The sequence below is a fragment of the Electrona antarctica genome, assembly GCF_951216825.1.
Source record: "Electrona antarctica genome assembly, chromosome: 6".
Lineage (NCBI taxonomy): Eukaryota > Metazoa > Chordata > Actinopteri > Myctophiformes > Myctophidae > Electrona > Electrona antarctica.
In genome coordinates, this window is record NC_136811.1 from 50155720 (window position 1) to 50168510 (window position 12791).

The 12791-nt window shown below is 44.4% G+C and overlaps 1 protein-coding gene across 1 annotated transcript; it reads left to right on the top strand.

Moving 5' to 3' along the window:
• Nucleotides 1-373: 373 nt before the first annotated feature.
• On the top strand, nucleotides 374-5715 carry LOC306924380 (galactose-3-O-sulfotransferase 3-like; the record flags this gene model as incomplete). Its single annotated transcript, XM_079502875.1, has 3 exons — nucleotides 374-449; nucleotides 3797-4088; nucleotides 4903-5715. Exons 1-3 carry the CDS (start codon nucleotides 385-387, stop codon nucleotides 5713-5715), a joined length of 1170 nt encoding a protein of 389 aa, XP_079359001.1. The 5' UTR covers nucleotides 374-384.
• Between the last annotated feature and the right edge of the window lie 7076 nt (nucleotides 5716-12791).

Consider the following 12791-nt stretch of genomic DNA (forward strand, 5'->3'; position numbering starts at 1 on the left):
CCTATGGGCCTCATGGCTCGGCAAGGCTACTTACAGTATAACTATGGTCTGATCCCTGTGCACACAGGGAGTACCTTACCTTGAGACCCCAGGAAGAGTAGCTGCTGTCATGTACAGCAAGCTAATGGGGATCTAATACATGAAAAAAACACCGTCCTGACTTCTCCCCATGATGTCATATCATGTACATTAAAAGCATAACCATCACGGCTAGAATATTGCCTCGACTCCTATTGCCTCATCAATAGCTGATTGATCCAGAATTCCACAACAATAGCCATACCCGTAGCCTGGAGAGTCGATTGCTCTATGACCACCGTTTCAAATAAGTTCTGTGAATTACAGTATCTCTCGTCTTCCTCCCACAGTCTCGGCGACACAGAGATGTTATGGAACAAGGTTTTCCTGGTTCTAGTGGCTGTCAGTATGGTCACCCTCCTGCTGACATGGTGAGTGATCACACTGTGCACTCCTGCAACGAACAACTTGTCATTCACACCAGTGTTGATTCAATGTATCGAAGTTTTATTGCTGACGGTCAAACGGTTCATGAATCATGAGCTATGACTGTTCAAAGTTTACATTTTCAATTGAGTGCTATAGCGCCACACTTTGGCCAATGGTTGTGGGCTTCGCGTCTTCACCGTTTGGCATAGACCTCTACCATATTGCCAGAACTGCAATAAGTGGCGGAAGAAGGAGAAGAAGAAGGAAAAAATACATAGAAGTACAATAAGCCTTATTGTATTGCCTCATCAATAGAGGGTATGCGCATGCATAAAGTGAATGGCAGATCGAGTGGCAAATCGAGTGTCAAAGTGAGTGAGAAAGTGAATTTAATGTTGTTTAAAGTCATTTAATGCAATCAAATAGGACTTTTCTGTTTGGATGTATGTGCTGTCAAGGCCAGAAAGTAGTTTTTTGCCACTCAGTAGGCGTTCCCGCATAACTTCCGGGTATGATGATGATGTCACACGCATACCCTCTATAGCTGAATAGCTGACAAAACAAAACAACAGACATGAGACACCATAGCTGTTTATGCTATGGTGTCTCGTGTCTGTTGTTGTCCTGTACTGTTTGTTTGTATGTTTTAAACCACTACTTTGCTGTAAACCGAATTGCCCTTCTGGGACACTAATAAAGACCTTGAACCTTGAACCTTGTACGTATTTTTATACAATAAGGGCCTATGCTCCCTTATTGAATAAGGGAGCATAGGCCCTCCGAGGTTTGACCCTTAATCCATTGAGACCTGGAACGCATCCATGTCACGTTAGCGTTTAACCACATTAACCATTAACCCATTTTGGGGCGGGAACCCCTTATGGTGTTTTAAACATTGTTATAATTTAGCTATTGAAAAATAGCAGATCTACAAGCTCATAGCACGCCACCGAGTGGCGCGCTATGAACTTGTAGGTCTGCTATTTTTGAAAAATCGTTAAAATGTGCCTCAAATCTTTCCGAAAATTGTCATGATTTAGAAAACTTTTTTTTTTAAATTTCGACGTCAGGCCTTAATGGGTTAAAGCTATGACGACTAAAACTAAGACTAAATATATTGACAATGTTGTCAATAATTGAAAACTAGACTTGTTTTAATTTTCTCTAACTAAATTGTTAGGGAGGGACAAGTGGAGAAGATATCCAGATGAACTAAAAGACAAGTCAATTCATGTTTGGTTGCACTCGGGTGTTGCACTAAAAATAGCAGATCTACAAACTCATGTGTCGCACTGCAACGAGGTATGAGCTATTTTCAGCATGCAACCAAGTGCAAAATCAGGCATCACAACGCCATAAAGACCCACCTAATATATTTTTGACAACAAAATCAACTGTAGATTTAGACAACTAAAACTAGACTCAAACTTAAAACATTGCAGATGAAGAAGACTAAAATATGACTATAACTAAATTATATTTTATTCAAAAGACAATGACTATACAAAATCAAAATTTGCTGTCAAAATCAACCCTAATTGCGTGTTCATTTAACTCTCACATTGAACCATTTTCAACCTGGCTTCCTTAATTTGGTAATATCATAAGTGGAGATTTCCCAAATTGCTGTTTCTTTAATGCCACAATGGCAGTGAGAGAACAAAACTAAAGCGGCCCTTTTCCCACTCCAAGGTTCTGTATCTTCGCCCAGATGGCATGAGGCCGAAGTAGCGATACAGGAGAAGATCAGTGTGCATTTGTTATTGAAAGTTCTAAGTGTGTGATGGCCTTATTCTTCATAGCAGAAAGTGTGGTTGGGGGAAGTCTGATAATCAGTACGAACTATTACTGGAACAATACAATGTGGAACAATACAACAGGTTGAATAATGTTGTTGTACAGTAACAAAAGATGGCAACTTAACTTAAGGTTCTGCTTAAATATACAGCAAAAAAAGGCGGTTCTCAAACTTTGTCATGTCAAGGACCCCCTATTTGAAAAGATATGCCAGGCAGGGATCCCATAAGAGACGGCTCTAGCAGGAAAATTAGCTTAAGTTGTGGCAAATCTGGGGAAAAAAATGCTTACCACTAGCTTTCTTCACAGATGTGTTCATAAAGGTGTCTACTATCACAGAAAGGATTGTTCCAACCCAACTCCCTTGGGAAACTTTGTGACAGCTGCTGAAAGTTGGGGTACCATTATCAACCAATATAAGGAAAAACATTCCAAATTTCATTATACTTTAAGTAGCATGTGACATGTCAAACTAGGGGGTTTTCATGATGCTGAATCCATTGCAAGCATTAGATTTGCTCAAAAACACACTCCATAGCCGTCATCACAAATGTGATGAGGTCAGCACATTTGGGCACATTTGGGCAAGTGGCTATGGCCGAATTTATTACCCCAACTTTCAGCAGCTGTCACAAAGTTTCCCAAGGGAGTTGGGTTGGAACAAATTTGTTTGTGATAGTAGACACCTTTATGAACACATCTGTGAAGAAAGCTAGTGGTAAGCATATTTTTTTGCAGATTTGCCACAACTTAAGCTAACTTTACCTAACTACAGTGATCTTCAACCATTTGCATTTCAAGGACACCTCCAGTTTGACATGCATTTGGCTACGGAACCCCATGCAATGGCATTTCTATCTCTGGGACCCCAATTTATACCCCTATTTCTCTTATGTTTTTCTTTTTTTAACTTAATATCTGCCCTCTCTCTTTAACTCTGCTGTATTCAAATGTTTTATTTGTATCTAGTTGATGCAAATATAATAGTATATATATATATATATATATATATATATATATATATATATATATCTACTTGCTTACCGTATAGGGCTATGCCTAAATTATTACAAATGGGGCACAGATTATACAGACCTGTAGTTGGATGTTTCTCTGACCCATAATTGATACATTCTGGAGATATTTTACTAACTTGTTGGATTTCTATATAGATGAGCCCCTTTATAGTGATGTTTGACGTCCCAATTAGTGGATGCGTTCAGGTTAAATCTACAAAATGAGGGGGCGCTATATATACATATTTTACGATGTAATTATCAGACAAAACAAACATTAAACTCTGTCCATGTCAATGGCGTTTTTAATGTTTAAGGAAAAACTAACATTAAACCTGTATATAGGAGGGGCTAGCGCCCCTCAACAATTAGCTTTTACACAAGTGTTGACAATATTCAGTGTTTTACTTTCATGGAACTTTCCCAAGGCTCCTAACATCATATGTGGCTCAGGGATGTTCCCTAATCAAATATGAACACAAGAATTGCAGACTAATTATTAGTGAATGAATCAAATGTAAATGCTCTCCCTCCAGGACCATGGATGGCTTCCACCTGAGCTTCTTTTCACCGTGCTCCCAGCCATCCCCGGGCCTGAAGCCCAAACAGACCAACGTGGTTTTCCTGAAGACCCACAAGACGGGCAGCAGCACCATGCAGAACCTGCTGTTCCGCTTTGCCGAGCGTCACAACCTGACTGTGGCGTTCCCCATAAAGGAGTGTGGTCACCTATTCTGCTACCCACGCTCCTTCAACACCCGCTTCGTCCATCCAGGCACCCTGCCAGCCAACATCATCACCAACCACATGCGCTTCAACCACGATGAGGTGCTGAACTGTGCTTTCTTCCGAATGAAAAATTAAGCATATCATGCATGTGTATGGAGGCATACATTTGATATTTGGAAGCATTGTCATTATTTTGAGGTTGTCAGTCAAAGATACAAACATTTACAAACATTATTGCTGTCTATTGTAAACTTTGTGCAGGCAACAAATCGCTTTCAAGCATAATGTATCTACATATCTATACAGCTAAGGCACCTCTCTCTCTCATCAAGCTACATGCTGCATAGTTAAATCTACAGTGTTCATGTATTCATGGGGACAGAGTGGAATTCCGACACAGTGGCTTCTGCGTGCGGTTAGGACAGGGTTAGTATTAGTATTGAGAGCATCGGAATGGCAGTGCATCGGAATAGCAGGCTTCGGAATGCCGGTGTGTAACCGGTGAATGTATTAACACTCGACCTACTACACAAATGGTCTTGAAATCAGATTTTTCCCTCTGATTTCATTGGCCACTGCATGTCTTCCCTGGTGGATGCCCCCCCTCCCCTCATGATGCCCCAGGCAACTGCCTGTTTTGCCTGATGGGAGGGCCGGCTCTGGCATGAAGGCACATACATGCACACTTTTAGTACCGACTGTATTTCGGCCACTCAAAATTGCTGCTTTTACTGTTTAAATTGCTTTATTGTATACAATTTTAGGATTGCTTCGCTTGTCTTTATATCTTGTTAACCTGTTATTATGGTGATATTTTTGGATTAGGTGTGCACAGTGGAAGGCAAAGTTTGTGTTGTGTAAACACCGGTGGTTTTACTCTACAAATGATGATAAAACTTCTTGTATGTTGCAGGTACGGAGGCTCATGCCGAACAACTCTGCATACATCACTATTCTCCGAGAGCCAGCCTCCATGTTTGAGTCGATGTTCACTTATTTCAAAGAGGTCTGTGAGAGTTTCAAGAAGGTTCCCAACGGATCCTTGGAGGCCTTCTTGAAGGAACCCCAGCGGTACTACCAGCCAAACGAACCGATCATGGCTGCCCGCAACGCCCTGACCTTCGACTTGGGCGGTGACAAGGACCGGCCAGAGACAGATGCAGCATACATCCGTGACTTTGTGGCGGAGGTGGAAAGCTCCTTCTCCCTGGTGATGATCGCAGAGTACTTTGATGAATCACTGGTTCTACTCCGCCACCTGCTGTCCTGGGACCTGTACGATGTTCTGTATGTCAAGCTCAACATGCGTGCAGCTGGCTCCAAGCTTAGCCTCTCACCGGGACTCACCGCCAAGATGCGTGCCTGGAACTACCTGGACACAAAGCTCTATGACCATTTCAACGCCTCGCTTTGGCGGAAACTGGCGGCCCTCGGTCCCGCCTGCGTGGCGGAGGAGGTGAGCCTCATGCGACAGGCCCAGGAGAGCCTGATGCAGAGCTGCTTTGGAGACCGGATGCCACAGCTCCGCTCGGGAAAGCTGATCAAGAACAAGAGGCTGCGGCCCTGGCAGCCCAGCATCAACATTGATATCATGGGCTACGACCTGCCGGCTAACATCAGCGATGGGTCGTCTAGCCAGGTCCATGAGCTCTGCCTCAAGCTGATCATGCCAGAGGTGCAATACAATAATGTTCTCCTGGACCGTGAAACACAAAGGTTCTCCTAAGATCTCAGACACTTCCTGTCTGGAGCTGGACTTGAATGTCCACCCGTGGAACCGTATCAAGAGGCAGGGCCCCCATTTGATACCATTTTTTAAATCTCTGGGAGTGCAGTTTTTACACTGTAAAATCCTCAGTTTTAATTTAACTTGTTCCAAGAGAATGTTGGAATCAAAAGCCAGTGTCCATTTGCTTCCTAACTGCAGAGAAGAAAATAGGGTGCGTTTTCCCAAAATGCAGATTATTGACAATGGACCCAGGCGCGTAACTAGATGCCAGTGGGCCCCGACGCAGGCTTTTTTATTTTTTTTGATTGAAATATTTATTAACAGTTTGCAGAATTGCAGTATATTTCAAGCACAAACTCAATACAAATACTGTTAACTGTGAGTGGACGACCCAATTAAGCATTACACTTGTTTACAAGAGGGTCCACCTAGCCCTAGAATGGCTCTGTTGTTACATACAGTATATACAGTATTTCACATACAGAGCCATAGAACGGTCGCGGTTACTTTCATGTCGGACGTTAACTGGGCGGCCTTAATGTGATAAATGCTCTGTTTGTACTCACCCATTAAATAATTCCAAAGACGTGGAGTGAAATATGGTCCTCTAGTTTTTTATCCATGTGAAAGTTCTGGTACAAAACGTGTATTTAGTCAATTATCTCCACTTTTTCAAGAGATGCACACGGACGTCTTTCTCTCCGGGCGAGGGGGGACCGGAATGATCGATGAACTGATTTTAGACGTCATCACCAATTGACAAGGGAAACACAAAAGTTTGGGTCACACAATTGGCAGGTGGTGTGATTAATTACCCAGCACCTATCGCAAGGCACCTGCCAATTGTGTGACCCAAACTTTTGTGTTTCCCTTGTCAATTGGTGATGACGTCTAAAATCAGTTCATCGATCATTCCGGTCCCCCCTCGCCCGGAGAGAAAGACGTCTGTGTGCAATTATCTCCAAAAGTGGAGATAATTGACTAAATACACGTTTTGTGCCAGAACTTTCACATGGATATTAAAACTAGAGGACCATATTTCACTCCACGTCTTTGGAATTATTTAATGGGTGAGTACAAACGGAGAATTTATCACATTAAGCCCGCACATAATTGAATTCAACCAGGAGCGGATGGAATGGTTCTATGCCTATGATACATGAAAATTTACGAAGTTAATTAAATGATCACAGGCATTCTAGGCAGGGACGGATTAACCCCCACCAGGGCCCCTGGGCCGGTAATTCTTGCAGGGCCCCCATAGCGCGTGGGCACGCAACATTTCCGTGTTTTTATCATCTTTTTGACCTAAATTTAACAAAATCAATGGCCAATGAAGGGCCCCAGACGCCCTTTTCAGGGTGTCAAACCTAGTACCGCATGGTCCAATTTCCCCTAAGGGCCCCTGAGAGCCAAGGGCCCCTGGGCCACGGCCCCACTGGCCCAATGGCTAATTTGTCCCTGATTCTAGGTCTAGGGTCCACCATGTTCAATTCATCAAAACATTTAGAGACGTACAAATAGACACTTCTATATAGTCAAAGAACAGAACAGGAATTCATCATAAAGGAGGTAAAAAGGGAAAAGAGGTGAGGGGAAAAGGGGGGGGCGGTGGGGGGGATTCAGATTTTACGGGGGCCAGTTTCGAATTGCAGCCGTCCGTAGGTGCCCTTTGAGAGTGGTTTTGAAGTTGTCAAGGGATTCACATGTCTTAATGACTGTTGGTAGGGCGTTCCACATTTTGGTGGCATAGGAGCGAAAATAATTTAGTCCCTTGTTTGTGCCGAATCTGGGTTGTACTTGTAGGCCTACATGGTTTGTTCTGATCAGCGAGTGCCCCCCGACAGCACACCCCCCCGCGCGCGATCGCCGGTGAACGTAGCCCTAACGGACTGTTTCTGGCTTATAAACAGCGCAGCGGGGGTCGGGGGACTGTATAGCAGTTCTGACGATACCTGTCGCGATGATTGAAATCAGAGCAACAGCTGCAGCCTGTAAAAACAAGCCCAAACTGCGTGTTGGTTTATAAACAGCGGGGCACTGTACAGTAGTTGTTGTGATTTGTGCACGTACCTGGCTGTCGGGACTCGAGACTGGGAAAGCCCACTGCATGCACACTCGCCACAGACACTTCTGACTTCTTATTAGCCTACAGACTGGGACCGAGGCTACGCTCTACTAGAGGAGAGCTGTTGGGAGGGAGGCGGGGCACATGTGTGCCTATGCATAAGGTATGGTGTGTGGCTGTGTGTGCTATAGCAGCAGCCACCACCAGGCCCCGCCAAAACTTTGTTCAACTCAACTGTCATTGCATCTCTGTATCATGTGTTTATAATTTTATTTTTACAGCTTTTAAATTCGGTGTCCAGTGTCCACTACATACCAGGCTCCTAATTGATGAGTCTTTGAGCTGCGCCTCCACTTGGTTACTTAATCCCCTTCAGTCTGTTGTTCCAATCCTTTTCCCTTGTGGCAGCGGTGGCCGAACGGATAGCGGCGCGGTCTAGATACCGGAAGGTTCCCAGTTCGAATCAGCCGTCCGACACGTTAAAATTACCACCGCTGAAATGCCCTTGAACAAGGCATCAACCACTACGATGAAATGTGTTCTATGAGCAGGGCCTGGCTGGAAACAAGTTCTTGAGCTTAGCCCAGATACCCTGGGTAAATATAGATTTCATTTCATTTCATTTCATTTCCTTGTTGTCCCAGAATTTCCAATTTCTGGTTCGAGTCCTTTTTACTTTGAAAAACCAATACATCTAAATCCAACAGACTCAGTTTTTACTATGTTGTGGCTCTTTGTTGGTTCCAAACATTTCTACCTTAGCCAACAAACCCACTGATGCACCTATAGGGACTATGGATGTACGCAGATCAAAGAAACAGATTGTCCACAGGTTCAATGTAATGATTTTCGTGAGGCATCGATGTTTTGTTTCACTGAAAGCTGGTTAAAGCCATCAAAACCAGACTCACTGTATGAAGTCCCCGGAAGATCCCCGGATTCCCTGGAGGAGTATCCGCCTCCTCCACCTCTGTCTAGGCGCACCAGAGTGTATATGTATATGTTTCTTTTCCCTTTTTACCTCCTTTATGATGAATTCCTGTTCTGTCCTTTGTCTATATAGAAGTGTCTATTTGTACGTCTCTAAATGTTTTTGATGAATTGAACATTGTGGACCCTATTGGAAACAAGTGTAATGCTTAATTGGGTCGTCCACTCACAGTTAACAGCCTTTGTATTGAGTTTGTGCTTGAAATGTACTGTCATTCTGCAAACTGCAGATTGACATTTTTCAATCAATCAATCAACCATGCGCCTAGACAGAGGTGGAGGAGGCGGATACGGCGGTGTATGCGTGTACAACTGTACATTAATGATCTCTGGTGTCGATCCTACTCAATAAAAGGATATGTGACGATCCCAATGTAGAGATCCTGGGCATGACGTCAAGACCTTTCTACCTACCCCGCGAATTTGGATGGGTTCTGCTGTTTGTTGTTTATGTGCCCCCAAAAGGGCCAGGAAGAGCTGCACAAGCAGCAAAGACCATTGAGCATGAGCTACAACTGCAGTACCCGGACGCACCAGCAGTCGTGCTTGGAGACTTAAACCAGTGTTATCTGGACACTGTGCTGCCGGGATTTGAACAATACGTCAAGGATGCGACAAGGAAAAATAATATTTTGGACAAGTGCTATGTAAACATTCCAAATGCATATGTAGCCAAGATTGGGCCACCGATAGAGACCTCTGACCACAATGTTGTGTGCATGACTCCAGTCCATAAATCCAAATTAAAAAGAGGGAAGCCAGAGAGGAAGGTAGAGGACATGGACAAATGAAAACAAGGAACAACTACAAGCATGCCTGGACTGGACTGGACTGATTGGGACACGTTCAGAGATGGTTCATTGGATGAAATTACCACAGTTACAAATGATTATATTAATTTCTGTGTATAGCTGGTTGTTCCTAACCTGACTCCGCCAGATGGGGCAGCAGAGGGGAACTCAGTGTACTCTCTGCTGCCCCATCTGGCGGAAATGTGACCGAAAATGAACTTGGCTTTTCTAATGACCTAAATACCTTTTTCGCCAGATTTGAATCATTGGACAATTCCTCAAAGTGCACTGAAATACTGAAGGCTGTAACACCTGCCCCCTCGGACAGAATTACCATCACTGAAGAGGATGTAAGGAAAGTGTTTCAGTGTACTAACACAAGGAAAGCTAATGGGCCAGATGAATGCAGTGCTTTTCTCCTCAAAAACTTTGCATCTGAGCTGGCTCCAGTGTGGCAACCAATATTCCAAACCTCTGTAGACACACACACAATTCCCCTGTCTTGGAAAAAAATAAAACCACTACCCAAAATCCAATGTCCAAAAGAACATAAGGATTATAGACCCCTAGCTCTCACTTCAGTGATTATGAACTTGAAAGAATACTGTTACAACATATTGTTAGTATAACCAAAGAAAAATTCGAGCCCAGTCAGTTTGCCTATAAAAAAGGTTGCAGTACAGATGATGTTTTTTTTGATTGATTGAAAATTTTATTAACAGTTTGCAGAATTACAGTACATTTCAAGCACAAACTCAATACAAAGGCTGTGGTTGTGACACTGGTCCACTTAATTACAAAACACCTATAAGTCAAATATGAATCATGCGAGAGTGCTATTCTTAGACTTTTCTTCAGCTTTCAATACAATAGTCTGATATACTAGTGTCAAAAATGGTACAGTTGGAACTGAATCCATACTTAATTCACTGGTATGCTTCTTGTCTTACTAGTACAGAGTACAGAGGGTGAAAATGAACACAACCCTCTCATCAGCATTAACTACTAATGTTGGTGCTCCCCAGGGGTGTGTGAGCTCAGCTGTACTTTTCACCCTTTATACTGACAGCTGTCGTATTGAGGAATGCCTGTCTCAGTGCCGGTTCTAGGCGTTTAGTGGCCCTAAGCAACATAATATTATGTGCCCCCCCCCCTGCACAGAAAAATCTGTAAATTTGCCATGAAAATGCTTCAATCTGGTGCACTTTGAGATCAAAATTAAGAGGCTAGATCAGGCCGCCAGTTGATATTAACCTGCGGGCCGCATTAGGTGAAGGTGGGGGCCACATGTGGCCCTCAGGCCACCAGTTGATATTAACCTGCGGGCCGCATTAGGTGAAGGTGGGGGCCACATGTGGCCCTCAGGCCGCCAGTTGATATTAACCTGCGGGCCGCATTAGGTGAAGGTGGGGGCCACATGTGGGGACCCAGTGTGGAGGGATGGTATGACAGACTGACTGGTATAAACAGTGCCCCCAGTGGGGAGGGATGGTATGACAGACTGACTGGTATAAACAGCGCCCCCAGTGGGGAGGGATGGTATGACAGACTGACTGGTATAAACAGCGCCCCCCGGTGTAGAGGGATGGTATGACAGACTGGTATAAACAGCGCCCCCAGTGGGGAGGGGTGGTATGACAGACTGACTGGTATAAACAGTGCCCCCAGTGGGGAGGGATGGTATGACAGACTGACTGATATAAACAGTGCCCCCAGTGGGGAGGGATGGTATGACAGAGAGACTGGTATAAACAGCGTCCCCAGTGGGGAGGGATGGTATAAACAGCACCCCCAGTGTAGAGGGATGGTATAAACAGCGCCCCCAGTGGGGAGGGATGGTATGACAGACTGACTGGTATAAACAGCGCCCCCAGTGGGGAGGGATGGTATGACAGAGAGACTGGTATAAACAGCGCCCCCAGTGGGGAGGGATGGTATGACAGACTGACTGGTATAAACAGTGCCCCCAGTGGGGAGGGATGGTATGACAGACTGACTGGTATAAACAGTGCCCCCCAGTGGGGAGGGATGGTATGACAGAGAGACTGGTATAAACAGCGTCCCCAGTGGGGAGGGATGGTATGACAGACTGACTGGTATAAACAGCGTCCCCAGTGGGGAGGGATGGTATAAACAGCGTCCCCAGTGTAGAGGGATGGTATAAACAGCGCCCCCAGTGTAGAGGGATGGTATAAACAGCGCCCCCAGTGTAGAGGGATGGTATAAACATCCCTCAACTGTAGGCTGGGGGCCACATGTGGCCCCCAGCCTACTTAATTACCTCTGTTAACATGTACCGTCTATGGAGTGACGTCACGCTATCACCACTAACCCCGAAAGGGGCCGTATTAAGGGGGGCGGGGAAATTCTGTGAGATAGGCTTATTGGATGATTTGAGACATTTTGTTCCAAAAATGTGTTTTGCAAAAATCAACCTGTTGGTGGTGCTATAACAGGCCAATGTGAAAAGGGTGGGATATATTCCTCAGCCTAGTAAGAAAATGTGTGAAAGATTTCATGTAAATTGCATGCTGCGTTCATGATTTGAGGCGTTTGTTCAAAACGGGGCAATCTTGCAAACTGTGAAAGCCAATTATAGCCAATTAGGATGGAATATGAAATATCGGACAGATCCGACTTGAGCACATGACCATAGAGATACTGTGTAACGATTTGTGATTTTTGGACAGAATCTGGAGGAGTAATATCAAAAAATGTGTTTTACAAAAGTTGGCCTCCTGGTGGCGCTATAAAAGGCAGATGCGGAAAATGCAGGTCAAAGGTTTGTCCTTGGCCTCTAGGGAGTGTGCATGCAACGTTTCACGCAGATCGGTGCAGTTTTAGGTAAAAAATGTGAAAAGCTGCCTCATGGTGGCGCTATAACAGGCCGTTCTGGAAAATGCGGGGCAGAGGTTCATCGTTGGCATCCAGGGAGTGTGTGTGCAAAGTTTGGCATCGACCGGGTTGCCGGAGATTAGCTGTACACAGACGGACGGAAGGACGGACACACACACACACACGGACGGAGTGCAAAACATACTCTCTCCCCACAATAATGCCAAATGATAACTACAACAATTGTGATAATAATAATAATAATAAATACACATACAAAACAGTGAGGATGGCTTCTACAATACCATTATTGCTGCAGTGCTACAATATCTATGTCTGATAAAAAAACAAATTATAATAATAATTGTAATTATGTACGGAGCCCCGGA